This window comes from Jatropha curcas, chromosome 5, assembly GCF_041381405.1.
Source record: "Jatropha curcas cultivar XTBG-Jc1 chromosome 5, XTBG_Jcur_1.0, whole genome shotgun sequence".
Classification (NCBI taxonomy): domain Eukaryota; kingdom Viridiplantae; phylum Streptophyta; class Magnoliopsida; order Malpighiales; family Euphorbiaceae; genus Jatropha; species Jatropha curcas.
In genome coordinates this window covers 27,318,443-27,332,709 of record NC_143155.1, presented here as the reverse complement: position 1 = coordinate 27,332,709, position 14,267 = coordinate 27,318,443, and the positions used below count along the sequence as shown (strand labels likewise).

General features: G+C 34.2%; 3 protein-coding genes across 4 annotated transcripts; all 3 read right to left on the bottom strand.

Annotated features, from left to right (window-relative positions):
* LOC105642692 (uncharacterized) lies at positions 1-2,142 on the bottom strand (the record flags this gene model as incomplete). The annotated part of the gene is given in 3 exon segments (XM_012227599.4): positions 1-830; positions 1,112-1,506; positions 1,991-2,142. Coding segments are annotated over 2 exon segments (1,177 nt in total), but the record flags the coding sequence as incomplete, so codon positions are not given.
* A 1,987-nt stretch (positions 2,143-4,129) lies between these two features.
* On the bottom strand, positions 4,130-7,441 carry LOC105642694 (calcium/calcium/calmodulin-dependent Serine/Threonine-kinase). 2 transcript variants are annotated; one of them, XM_012227602.4, is made up of 4 exons: positions 7,160-7,441; positions 6,287-6,867; positions 4,546-5,061; positions 4,130-4,452 (listed from the first exon to the last, which is right to left on the bottom strand). In XM_012227602.4, exons 1-4 carry the CDS (start codon positions 7,389-7,391, stop codon positions 4,327-4,329), a joined length of 1,455 nt encoding a protein of 484 aa, XP_012082992.1. In that variant the 5' UTR covers positions 7,392-7,441; the 3' UTR covers positions 4,130-4,326. The 2 variants fall into 2 exon arrangements, with proteins under 2 accessions (XP_012082992.1, XP_012082991.1); XM_012227601.4 differs by having other exon boundaries at positions 7,118-7,439.
* Positions 7,442-10,989: 3,548 nt separating this feature from the next.
* Positions 10,990-13,843, bottom strand: KCO5 (Ca2+ activated outward rectifying K+ channel 5). The gene is made up of 2 exons (XM_012227603.4): positions 12,361-13,843; positions 10,990-11,510 (listed from the first exon to the last, which is right to left on the bottom strand). Exons 1-2 carry the CDS (start codon positions 13,374-13,376, stop codon positions 11,363-11,365), a joined length of 1,164 nt encoding a protein of 387 aa, XP_012082993.1. The 5' UTR covers positions 13,377-13,843; the 3' UTR covers positions 10,990-11,362.
* Between the last annotated feature and the right edge of the window lie 424 nt (positions 13,844-14,267).

The window sequence follows — 14,267 nt, the reverse complement described above, 5'->3', positions numbered from 1 at the left end:
CAGGAAAAATGCCATCATTCCCATCCAATGCTGTTGCAGTCAACAGTTCCGACTGATATTTTGATTTCAGTGTCACAGAATCGAGAAAAAGTAAGGGGCGACAGCCATTCTGAAAACCATATATCGAGGCATGCAAGGCAACAAACAACCGATGGAAACTTTGGTCCTCCCTTGTGATGAGAGTAGCAACACTACCAGGATTTGTTTCCACTATCTTCTCACATAACCAAGGTAGCTGATTGTATGCCTCTTTGTATGAACCCTGAAGCTCCTCTCTAGCAGTCTCCATCCCACGCCATGCCTGTGAATACCTCAATTCAATTCCAAATTCCTGACGAATTTGATTGGCGATTTCCTTAGGTCTGAAATTTGGTGAATCCTTTAACTTTTCCTTGACAATAGTTGCAACCAATTTCCTTGAGGCTTGAGGACGATTAAGCCTACCAGTACCAGCTCCACATGTATGTATTTCATTCAACTTTTTAATTCGGAATAATGGAGTGGTAGACAACTTCGATGCATGAATTCTCCAGGGGCAACCTTCAGCTTTACACTTGGCACTTACACGGGTAGCGTCGTTGTGCTTAAACTTGCATTTGAATCCATGAGCAATTGAATACCTACGCAAGGCATCACGTAATTCCTGAACATTGTTAAATTGCTGGTGCAGACCAGTTATGCAATTGGCCCATGATTTAAAAAGTTTATGATGCCCAGCATCCTTGATTTCAATAGCCACAGGATTGGGCTGGTCCATATCCCCACCAATAGAAGCAACGGGAGTAACATTGAGGGGGGTGACAGGTTCAACCATAGTATTACCACTGGACCTGCAAGAACAAGCATGCATGAGAGGTTTAGTAATATGCAAGGCTGAGTACCATATGAATTTTGACATGGATACACGTGGCCATTTTCATTCTTACAATATAAGGCTGAGTGCCATATGAATTTTGACATGTATACACATGGCCATCTTCATTCTTACAATAGAATCTCAAAGCTTGGAAACTGTTGCCACCAGAGTGAATCTTAGGCACACTAAAATCACAAGGTAGGTGATCCACTCAACAAACCGAAACAATGTATTCAAAGAAGATAAATATACTACCTACTGCAAGGCATAGCTGAGGCCTCACTTGCCAAGATCTCATTTGTCAAGACATAAACATCTACAGTTTTGGACTCTTCATGGAAATCAATCATGCGTTGTATGTCTTTGTCACTGGATATAGTGATGAGAGTCTGCTTGTTATTGGGTAGGAAGTATTTGATGGTCAGCGAATTGGGATCATAATTCCACATTTCTGCCATCTCTGATTTCAATTCATCGAATTTACTTTCACGGCTTACACTAATAGCGTGAGCCTCTCCACCAGTGTATGATAAGGAACCATCGCTAGCTGTGTTGAACTTTCCACGTGACTGACATACGACAATAAGCTTCCCCATTGGCATGGATAGGAAATGAGTGATGATATATGGAATTCAATAAGATAAAATAACCTGTCCGAGCAAAATCTATCAGTCATTAAATCAAATGGAATGTACATTCGCCTCCAAAACAAACAAGTTATAGGCTTATAGCTATCAATAAAATGCAGGATTTAGTAGATAAAATTTTCAAAACGATTATCTCCATACGATCCTGTGTTACCTATGATAATATTAATGGGGGCTCAAGCAAAGTTCAGAATTATAAATCTTCAATCAGTTGAGAGAATTATTCATCAGGATCGTTCACATTTCAAATTATAAGCAACTTAAGTATGCTATGTTCAAATAAAAGAGCTTTCATTTCAAAAATTTTCAACTGATATATATATATATATATATATATATATATATATATATATATATAGCACATAAAGATCGTACCTTTTTCTTAGTGAAAACACCTAGAACTAAAACGAGAAAACAATGCACCAAAGGAGAAAACTTTGTCAAAAGTAAAAAAGAAAGAGAGAGAAATTAAAAGAGAGGAACATACCCAGACTCCTGGCCACAGGAAGCCCTCGCTTTCACAGCATTGCAGAAGAAACCCTAGATTTTCCGTATCGGGGGTTTCAGATTTTCAACGAGCAAGAACGAATAGGAAAAAATAAATTGTTAATGGTGCCAAGTGAAAAAAAATAAAAAAAAAAAAAAAGAAAAAAGAAAAAGTCAAATTCTTGGGGCTTCTGGTAATTTTGAAGTAACGTCGGGGATCACAAACGACTTCGTTTTGTTTGACTGTGGTTTTCTGGGCATTCCACTGGGACCCATTTAGATGTTCCTTTTCATGGGCCTTCAGCGTTCCTATCCATCTTGGGGCCGACGTCTATACGTATGCAATATGGATGGGCTTTTTGACAAAGGTGGATTCTTCCTTTTCCTTTGACACTTTTTTTTTTTTTTTTCAATTAGAAGCAAGAATGTAATTAATATTTAATTTGACAAAAAAAAAGGGAAAATGCAAGCCGCTCATAATATAAAAATTAAATTAGATTTCAAAACTATAAATAGATTTCTCTTTTTATGTTGTCTTTTTTCTTTCTCTACTTAATTTCAATTTTATAAGTATTACTACATTCGTTTTTATAGAAATGATTTTGCAATCCAAAAAGTACTAAAAAAAAAAAAAAAAAAGAAGAAGAAGAAGAAGGAGGAGGAGGAGGTAAAATGTGTAGCATATGCTGAATAGACAACTTAACAGCTTCAATGTATTTGTTGAACAGTAACACCTCTTAGAAATTTTTAGACACTGTGTATGATATTTTGAAAAATATGTCATATTATTTTTTTTAATTTTATTAATTTTATACACTTTAAAACACTTTAAACACAGTTGTTAAATACTTTTAAAGATAAATTTATAGTTAAGAATTTTAAATTACTATCTTAAATATCTATTTGATAATTATTTAAATTTAAAAGACAAATAAAAAATAAAAGAAAATTTATATATTATGATTTACTACTTTACTCTTTTAAAAATGCTAAAATTCTTAAATTATGGATTTATCTTTAAAGAAGTAAGAGATTTTGGGTTATGATATTTAACAAAGATAGTTAAAAGTTTAATTAATGATGTTAAATTTTTTATTTATATTTATAACTTACTTGTAAATAATTAATTATTTATTTAAACTTTTAATAAAGAAATTGCCCATATAGTTTTCGTTTTTCAACCCTTGGTTTCTTTCTATTATATTTTGTTGTTTGAACGAGGAAAATAAGATTTTGACAGAAGGTTAATTGATCATAAATTTCTAATTATAGCAGCCGTCCAATTGGCGCATATGCAATTTGGTTGCTATAGTCAAATGAAAGCTGCTGAGCTGAGGAAAAAAGCACAGTGCATAGTATTTCCATGCTTTTCTCTGATCCTCAATTCCTTTTTCTTTAACTCTTTGGTTTTTAATTTGGTTCAACTTAGATGCTTTACCACATGAGTACGACCAACCAAATGATCCCTCTATTCCATTAATTTTTTTTCTTCCAAAACGACAATCGTTTGCCATTTTGACAGTTTTTCTTATCGATGTAAACTTTTGCTTCCACACGAGGACCCAGAACGTCAAAGAATAAAACGAAGACTTTCTATAAAGTTAATAGATGGAAAATAACAAAATACCCACTTTCTAACGGTGTTTGTTTTCTTCTATGGCGTTTGTGCTGACCTGAGAGATCAAAGCAATCAGCTGCTCTTGGGCTTCCCATGCCAGGAGCTTCATGGCCAACTTCATTGCATAAATTCCAAGCTTAAAAGGCTACTCGCAATCCATCCCTTCTCATTCCTGGGTCTCCCACAGCTGAGCTATACTGTTGTTCTTATTATGAAATAGTAAAAAGAATCACATATAACAAGAAAATAATCGCATGCCAATGGGTTTCCATGGCCTCTTCCATCGCTACTCTGTTTTCAGAAACATAGCTGAGAAACGGCTTTATGTATGTAGAAAGAGGATAGATGTGATAAACAGTGGGGTGATAGATTACAAATTATTCCTTCTGTCCCATAAAAATCGATTTAATTTGACTTTCGTGTTTTTAACTATCATTCGTTAGTTTTCTAATCAAAGTTAGCGGGCAACTTTTTGCTTCAACAAGAGGAAACAGAACGCCAAAGAATAAAACAGATTTCCCGTACGACAACTGAAATTTTCATTTCATAATTGAGAAACAGAATTGTATTACAACAACTATGTCTTCCTAGATCAAGTCACCAGTCCTTGCGGACTTGTTTGGCGACTCTTTTATATCATACCCCCCTTTGAGATTTTCAAAACAAATTTGTTGCAGAAAAAGAAAAGAAAGGACAAGTTTGAAAGATTGAATCCTGAGCTATGTAAGGATGACGTCGAAGTCACTTAGGTTCCATTCTGCCATTTCTTCTTGGTCGCTAACAAAAATTTCAGTACCCATATCAATGGATGTCCAAATTCTTCTAGCAGGAGGGGTACCTGGATCCTGCAAATCAAGAACAACGTCAACAATCAACAACCCATTACGTGTACCTGCAATATATCTTCTTCAAGATGATTGGTCAGTTAATTCACTAACCTGATAGAAGTACAATCTACTAGAAAGTCCACCCACATCAAGCTCCCAAGTTCTTGCATCGCCTACCCAACCATCACCTTGTTTTGTTGGATAGCCATATTCGGCCCATATTGGATGAGGCAGCAACTGAAGTAGCTCTTGTGCCTGAGGATTGCTATAAGGATCACAAGTGCTGACAGGTTTCTCCAAAAATTTTGCATTCCCTGGAGCACAATAGTAGTGATACGCACCATACGGGAAGTTGGCTGTATCATTCCTGTAAATTTTTGTGTTGTTTGGAGTAATGTGGTATGGTGGGCAATTCTCTGGATGATCATGACTGCACCAAGCAGCAGTGGCAGGATTAATGATCATCTCACTGTACCTAGTTACATCAGTAAGCACATCTCCGTCACAAGGATCGCCATTGTTCTTCCAACAGCTACCGATATCTATCAAATAGAACTGACTCTTTGGTCCTCCCCCTTGTTTGACATCCAATGTCATTTTAACCTTGAAATTGGGGGACTCTGGAAGCTGGAAAGTAACCACTTTTATGAGTAGGATAAGGAACATAGAAACAGAACGGATTGCCTTAAATTTGCCTAATCAGAAAAAAATAACAGGATTCAACATAGTCATGCATACATCAGCTATAGCTTTTAGTGCTACCACATAATGCAAAATTGCTAACTGATGACAACACAAATTTGATTTTAGGTGCATTAACATTATCCACACAAAATATATATGCTGAAACAAATCCTAAGTTTCTATTTTCCAACAGTGCTTGTTCAATTTAAGTCATAGAAAATGGTTAGCCGTATAAATATGCAGTTCTTTTTTGCTACACATTGAGAAATGTGGACAAGTATGCAGTTGCAGACCCTGTCGAACAGGCTAATATGTCCTATTAAGAAACATGGTAGGGTCTTCTGACATTCACCAATCTGTGTTCAGAGTATACACCCAGTAACAAATTTCAATACAAACTAAGCTTTAACTATATGTCCAACCATTTGTAGATATGAAGTCACAAAAGTTCCAGATATAAACATCAAGAAAAGGAAAAGCAGTGCAGATAGAACCATTACTGCTTGGCACAACCTCTGATTTTCACAGTAAATGAAGTCGGTTTGATTAATATTGGGGGAAGATAACTATTATTTACTTGTCCTATGTACAATTTAAACCTTTACCGTGTTTAGATAGTTGGTAAGAGTTTGAAAATAATTGAACAAGAAAATTCAGATTCCAAATTGCTAGTGTCAGAAGGGCTAAAGTATCCCCAAAAACAAAGCTTATGACAAAAGATCTTTAGAATCCTAAATCTGTCTCAAATTCTATACTGTAAACTTGGTACAAGTTCAAAAAAGTTCAGTTACAATAAAATTAAGAATTAATTGTATGTTTGACCATGTGCAGCTATGAAGTCAATAATAGTAAATGTCAAACAATAATCCAAGAAACGAAAGGCAAGAATACGACAATTACAAATTAAACAGTTATTAATTCCGTGACCCAGCTTCTAAGTTATACTAAAAAATGAAAACAGTTTAATTAAAGTTTTTGGGAATGTGATTTGACTATTCGGCTTTCTTATTGGTAAGCTATTTTGCTGTGTTACAGAATTTTAATTTTCACAACAAGCAAGGAAACAAGTCTCCATCTACCTTACTATGTGAAGATGATTGAAATGACTTTAAAATTAATATAGAGGGGAAAAAGAAGAAGATAAAGAGATCAATTTTCCGCTACTTACAATCTTGAGCATGCCTCTTGTGTCATAATGATACCCTCCAGAAAATCCTTTAGTTGCATCAGCTCTAAGGTAAAGCATCAGCCACGGATACTTCTTTGAGGTTTTGAGTTTATGACTAAAAACCCAACTTCCAACACCAATTTTTTTCTCCCAAACAACTTGATAAAAAGAGATTCCACTGAGTCCATTAGCACTATCAGAACCCAAATCATAAGTCCCATTGAAACTTCCTGTCAAGGTACCATCATGCATGAGCTCAGTTGGTTGATGATACAAAATGGGTTGATTCATACACCCATCTCCAAAGCAAGGAAACCTTCCTGGGGTAAACGGAGGCACCTTTTTCCCATTTTGAGGACACAAACCAGATCTTGTGTCATAATTTCCATTTTTAAGCATAACCATCCAAAATTGCCATGGATTTGGGGTATCTTCAACTTGACATAAAGAACCCAGATAAAGCTCTTTCTGTGCTGCATAAAGGTCTGCATTGCTGTTAGCCTCTGGGGGCAAACCAGGAAACGGTTTGCCTACTCCAAGTTTATTATCAGCTTCTGTTACCTTGTGTTTTATTGTAGAACCTGCTCCATTATGACAGAAATAACGGATAACAGATAAAATGTCAAAGAAGGTTGAGCATAGCAAACCAATATCCAAAATGTAAATTCAAACAGTAAAAGTGCCACATAATTAGAAAAAAAATTAGTCTTTTTAGTTTTTCACAACAGCATTTTCATGAAAAATAAATGGAAACAACCCATTTCAACAAACAACAAAGATTTGAGAACATTAAAGTTAATAGATGGAGAATAAAAAAAAAAAAGAACCCACTTTCAAAATGTGTCTGTTTTCTTCTATGGCGTTTGTGCTGACCTGAGAGATCAAAGCAATCAGCAGCTCTTGGGCTTCCCATGCCAGGAGCTTCTTGGCCAACTTCATTGCAGAAATTCCAAGCTTCAAAGGCTACTCTTAATCCATCTCTTCTCATTCCTGGGTCTCCCACAGCTGAGCTATACTTGTGCCCTTCTACATTAGAAACAGTTAAAAGAATCACATTTAACAATAAAAGCATCGCATGCCAATGGGTTTCCATAGCCACTCCCATCGGTGCTCTGCTTCAGAAACAGAGCTGAGAAACAGATTTATTTATATAGAAAGAGGCTAGATTCCGGTCTGGAGGTGGGTTCCAGTTAACAGCTGATGTTGTCCCTTTCCCATAATTTTCTTTTTTCTTTTTTTTCCTTTTTCTAATGTTACATGTTACTTAATTAGATGATGACCGATTACACAGAGTTTAAATTTCCTTTTGCTATTGGAATGCCAACGCGTTAATAGAGCTCTAAACCAACTGAAAAGAAGCATTTTTCTGGAAGTTGAAAACTATATTTCATTATTATTTGGTTCTAAATAAAAAAAATTTTAAAATATAATTATTTTTCAATATGTCAGATATAAAATTCTCCTTTACTCAATCAACCAACTGTTGATAATATATATTTACTATTTTTAACAAAAGAGACGTATATATTAATTATTGTTTACCTTCTTTTTTTTCCAGTCTTTATTAGAAAACTCACTATAGCGATAGAATGTGTTTGCCATTTTTAAATAAAAAAAAAATTTCCATAAATAAATGTGAACAGATAATATTATTCTCTGTTTCCCACTTCCAAAAGCAATTTCCCCTCTGTTTTATTAATTAATTAAATAATTACAGGTTAGATTAGAAAATGGGAGTAATATTTTTGGTTTCTGGTTTTTCAAAGAAAATTGGTATTCTGAATTTTTGAAAAGGAGTTTTGTTGGGTTGTTTGACTTCTACTAAAAGCTACCATCTGCTTAGTATATTAGGTACGTTTTGATGGACCACGATATGGTTGGTTGGTTACCAGTGCAGTTTTTAGTCAAAAAGACAGACCAAAAAAAAAAAAAAAAAAATTAAGGACAAATTAGGAATTATGATACTATTATTGACATATAATGGAATTTGCTTATTGTGAGTGCATAAGCAAATGATAATTTTCTTTTCAAAGAAATGCATCTGATGCCAGTTGTTTAGTTAAGTAGTCAAATCAGTACAGAAAATTAAAGTTTTACCCTCTGTTTGTATATGAATTTCACGTAAGTTTTGATGAATCATTTATAAAATTTAAATTATGTTGAAATTAACTTCTGCTGAATCAGGTGAATTTTTTAAAAATAAATAACTTAAAGTTTTATGAAAAAAATTATCAATAGTAATAATTTAACAAAAAAAAAAAAATGCTGATGGAAAGATACTATTGGTTTCACTTTCACACCCATCTGTGGATAGGGAAATGAAATAGTGAAGCAACACAAACGTGTCATTAGGGGTGATTTACCTTAGGAAACGTGTCCTTGCTCGAGGCTCCTAAAATCCATTTTCGCAGCAAAGGAATTTAACTAAAAAAATCAATATGTTTTTTCTAGTTTATCGATTTCTTTAAATTGACGAAAGAGGAAAAGAGATTGAAAGCCTTACGTCTTTTGTTTGTTTTTTTTGGTATTTTTATTTACTTTGCCGACACGAGAACAGAAAGGATACCAAGAGAAAGATGAGTTTCAGCATATGATACGGTCCATTTTGGAATCGAACCCATTTTTAATCAATTTGAAATTGCTCTCACTAATTTCTACTTTTATAAACAAAAGTAGCTGATTCTAGCAGATTTCAATAAAAGAAGAAGAGTTGGAATTAATAGTATAAGGTGGGTTTCGCTTTTAATTAGTAAAAATTCCCCAAAAAAAGGAAGTTTCTTTCTTCTGTACTGAATGACATGTAGCCGATAAGTGAATGGTTTAGAATGAGATTAGAAGCATTTGATCATGAACTCATGATTAATGCAGGTATGTTTTTTATTTATTTTTAAATAATATTAATAATAACTAACTCAAACTCGAAAGATAAAGTTTGTTAATTAACAAACAAACACCTCCACCAGAAGAATTATGCTAGTTCGAAGTGTGTTAGTTGATGATTGAACTCTTTTGTTTATCTTAGAATTACATGTGAAAAAGTGCGATAGGCAAGTTGTTGTGGGGTATGTTCGTCATTGTCAATTCAACCAACTTCACTTAATCCGTTTAGCATGGAATATAATTAAGCATGTCATGTGTGAGATCTCAATATCCTGATATTTGATTATTTTATTAACATTAGGTGCTGACTTTAGACAAAGACGTGGCCCACATTTGACACTTGCCTTGTTGTTTCCAGATCTTAGCTTGCTACTTGATTGATAATTTCGATTGTATTAAATTTGAATGTTACCTATAAAGAGTAGCTAAAGAGGAGAGAAAGATTCTTGCAAGTTGCAACCTAGAACCAAAATTATATGTATAATAATAATTATTTTAAATTGTATCTTTGTATGTTTCTTGCCAATTTTATTCTTCAACGCTTCATCTTCCTTTTCAATTATTATATCTTAAATTGGTTTTAGTAGACATATATGATTACTCATTTAACTTTAGCATCTTAAAATAAGTTGACATATTTTTTTTTTTATTCTTGATAAATGATTTATTCCTATAACTATACTAAAAGCTACATTTTTTTTTATGAGCGCGCGCATGTTGACAACAACAAGAAATATATACAAATAAATCCCTACATGTAAAGAATTAATTTTTTAAAATAAGTGAACATTAATAAATTTCATTTTCTTTCCCACAGTAAACCAAAGATTGCCTAAAAAATTAATTTTCCAACTTCGTAAATATTTCTAGATTGGTAATAATTTAGGTGATGAGGAGTTTTTATCCAGTGTGTAATACGAAAAAATGAATCTCATAGCATGTTAAAAGTGGGCAAATCTTTCTCGTGGATGCCAGAAAGAGAATAGCAAAGTTCAAAAAAAAATCCAGGAAATAATATCCAATCCATGCAAGTTGATTGTGAGACTGAGACAAGAAAGAGAGCGCATTCAATGGGATCAGGAGTGGGAAAGAGAAAGACGTATATGCTTTTTTCCAAAACGGAGGAGTTTTAACTTTTTAGATCAGGCGAAAAAAGAGCGAGTAATAAATGATGTTGTTGATGGAATATGTGCGGCCCGTATATTTTCTACTTATTAAAAAAAATTAAAAATAAAAAAGCAATCAATTTTTAGAATTCCGATTTTATTGTCACGTGAATAATTGCCTTTTCAGATTTTTTTTTTTAAAAAAAAAAAAAAAAACTGACTCCTGCTCCGCTTTTTCTGCTTTGCTGTTTAGGGTTATCGGCCCAGAGCTGGCCCAAAATAAAAACATTCGGAGACTGATATAGTTTGTTGGTTCTAAACATCAAGGTTATGTATATACTTGTACGAATTAATTATGTGGAATAAATATAATTTATTTCAACTTATCATCATTTGTTCCAAAAAAACGCGGTACAAAAATTATTTATTCCAATTTCTATTGATTTATACCATAAATTACGTGGTACAAAAATTATTTATTTTAGATTCTCATAACTTTTATCATTGAATTATGTGAAATAAAAATAATTTCTTTCGAATTTATCATAATCTGTTCTCTCTATACATGAATAAAGTGGTATAAAAGTTTCTAATTCAAATGTTTATTCATTTATATTATAAATTTGTGGTATATTTTTTTTCTTGAATATCATGATTTATACCATTTAGTTACGTAAAACAAAAATAATTTATTCCAACTCATCATCACTCGATCCATAAGAAAATGTGGTCTGAAAATATTTATTCAAAAATTTTATTTATTTGCACTATACAATTTTTTCAAATCTCATGATTTATACCCTTTTGATCTGCTATACATTGTCATTTCTTCTTTCTTCCGTGATCATTGCATTTCATTTATCACCAACAGGTACTCTTCCGTGATTGTACAGTTCCTTTTGCAGTGGCCTGCAGTGACTAATAATCTTTTGCTAGGAGAATAAAGTGCGTGTATTTACCTGCAAATTTTTTACATTAAGCTTCACAATTTCCTACTTTCCTGTATCCTACATTCCTACTCCCAGAATAAGGAAATATTTCCAACTTCTTCTGTTGAAAAGAATGCAGATGAAGTTAATCTTTTTAATTGTCATAAATAGTTCTCCAACAGATCAGGAAGGGTTATCTTTCCCAAGTTGTTGGGGTCAAGCTTGCTGAATTGGTTACATATTTGCAATATATCTTTCTCCCCAATCTTTCCCATCTCCTTGAGCTTGTAGATTACATATTCTGATTTGCTGCAAAAAAGGTTTAAGAGAACAAGAATGAAATGAAGTTTAATCTTAGCTTGGTATAAACATGAAGCAAATTTCTCTAAGTAAAGCTCTACAGATTTAATGCCATTGTGCAGCGAATAACAGAAGGTGTCAATTATAACAAATTAAGGGAAGAAAACAAATAAGTTTAGACAAGAAATCAAAAATATCATCAACTGTACGATCTTCTTCTTTAACTCCATTAGCATCCTTGACCTCTATACATTACATTTAGATTATGGCTTTTTGTGAAGAAGCCTATCTTAAAAAACTTGGATATATCTAACCATGAAGAGGTTATTTCAGGAAAATCAAGCATAGAAATTGTGGCTATTATTGTGAGGTTAAACGTCAACGAGGAACTTATTCCATACTGGCTAAATTCGCACCCATCTTGAATAGTAATGGATTCATAAACATCAGAAACATAGAAACCATTCTATCTCCTGGAATTTATATTAAAATGGTTTGATGGGTTGTTCAATTGCAATGCCTTATTTTGTTCAAGTTGCAAGAGGTTCTAACGATTTCAGCAAGAGAAAAAGATTACTCGAACCCTTTCTTTTATACAAACTCTGAACCTCTTTCTTTTAAGATCTCCAAATTTAGTAGAAGAGCATTTTCAACAACAGTTGGTCTTAAATGCCCAAACCTAACCAATCTAAGTCCCTCAAACGTACAAGAAGAAGTTTCAGGTGTTGAACCTAATCAGATATTTGCATCTATATATTGTTGCATCACAAATCGAACAGAATTCACCAAGTGGTAAAACTAGACAATTCCAGAAAATTGAAACTACAAAATGAACAGGAAATCCATATAGAAAACGCACCTTATGAATCCAGTGTTATTAAGATCTGCAGCAAGCAAGTCCTCAACAGTAATATCCCTGTGCAACACCCACTCGGTTATCCTTCTATGTCTCTTATCAATTCTAGCCTCTGTCAAATAAAGAAACGCCCTTGCCACTGCCAGAGTAGAAACCAAAAGCCAAATGGCTGCGAACAGCCTTCCAGTCAAAGTCTTAAACGCCCTATCACCATACCCAACTGTCGTAACCGACATAACTGCCAAATAAATTGAATCAATCCAACCTAGATCTTCAAGAAAGTAGAGAACCAAAGTTCCAACTCCAATACATAAAACCACCACACCAAGTGCCAATCCGACCTTCAATCTTATCCTCATCCTCCCCTTTTCAACATCAACAATGTAATCCCTAGCTGAAAATCCTTCATGGGCTTTCCCCATTTTAATCCCAGCTAAAATCATACTCTCTTGCAAATCAAGAACATAGTTAACAAGCCCGCTGAGTAATATATCTATAAACCCAAAACCTACCAATACAAACACGCAAGCAAAGACTTTCGTCGGTGGCGTCAAAGGAGCTATATCACCGTAACCAATAGTACACATAGTTACTATACAGAAATAGAGAGCATCAACAACCGGGTGGGTTTCTATGCCGGAGAAGTTATCTCTGTTATAAGAATAGATAACCACACCAAGAATTAGGTACATAGATAGCAAGAAAATGGCTTGCCTGATAATGGAGCTGGACTCAGATTTTGGCTTGGGATCTTGGGTTGCTTGTGGTTTCAAGTCTTGAAGCACGACCATGGCCGGAGCTGTTTTTGACCGTTGCAAAGAACCCGGTTTCCTTTTGTGAGTAGTTGGAGCTCTGGAAATTGAGGTGGGTTGGTCTTGGGCGAGGTCTTGAATTTCAGAGAAAACAAGTGCGGTGGAGAGAGACTGAGGGAGAGTGAAGGAGAGATCATGGTTTTCGAGAATGGGTTGGAGCTGAGACTGGGGCCCTGTTTGGGTGGCGAGAAAAGGCTCATTTTCCATCTGAGAAAAGGAAGGAAAAGTGGATTGGGAGTTGCTGACTTGTTCTGGAGTTAGTGGTAGGCCGGTGGTTTCAGTTTTTTTTGTTTTTTACTATTTTTTATGTGATGACCGTAGTAGTCCGTAGAAGAAGTGCTATGGGGTCCTAAGGTAGTAGGAGGACCCACAAAATTGGCAGTTGAGCTCAAGTTATTTTTTTTGTTGGTTTCGCGGAAAGACGGTGGTCGGTGGAGTTGCTGGCGGCTGTGCCTGATTTTGGGACAATCATGGACTTTGAACCGACCGGCCGACCGGCTCTTCTGTTAGCCTCCAATTCTCGTGGAAAAGAAAGTGGTGTCCGTGCAGTAATGTTTAGTGATGCTATTTCGAATAAAGAATTTAGTGGGAAACTATTGGTAACGATACAAATTAAATAAAGATATAGTATTAAAAAAGGAAAATTACAATTTGAAATAAATAAAATGAGAAAGTTTTTTTTGTGTGTGTGGAGGGAATACTATAAATAAATAAATACTGAATTTATTTTAAATAAAGATATTATTGCTTTAAATTGCTTATGCTTGTATACTCTTGCCGATTCTATTACGAACACAATAAATCTATTTTCGTTTGCATAATTTTCTCTATGTACTGTTTTGAATGGTTATTTGATTAGAATATATATATATATATATATATATATATCATCAATTTTCAGATTTTACTACCAGGAACCGACTAAATCCGGCTTGAGATTCAATTACAATTAAAACTTTTCGTTCATTTTTACCGTTGTGTTTAGTGGAGATCGAATCCGATAATTTTTTCCACAGATCCAGCCTGCGTCGCCAAATGAGCCACGGCCTGTAGGTAGTTATTTGGAAGAAGAGAAAGGAAAATAATGGAGATAAGTGA

Excerpts from the sequence above, each read along its gene's own strand:
- LOC105642694 (XM_012227601.4), bottom strand. The coding sequence starts at position 7,391 with ATGGGAGTGGCTATGGAAACCCATTGGCATGCGATGCTTTTATTGTTA. Across the intron at positions 6,868-7,117 it reads AAAACAGACACATTTTGAAA|GTTCTACAATAAAACACAAG; the intron begins GTGGGTTCTTTT and ends ATAATGGAGCAG. Across the intron at positions 5,062-6,286 it reads CAAGAGGCATGCTCAAGATT|CTTCCAGAGTCCCCCAATTT; the intron begins GTAAGTAGCGGA and ends GTTACTTTCCAG.
- KCO5 (XM_012227603.4), bottom strand. The coding sequence starts at position 13,376 with ATGGAAAATGAGCCTTTTCTCGCCACCCAAACAGGGCCCCAGTCTCAG. Across the intron at positions 11,511-12,360 it reads AATAACACTGGATTCATAAG|CAAATCAGAATATGTAATCT; the intron begins GTGCGTTTTCTA and ends CCTTTTTTGCAG.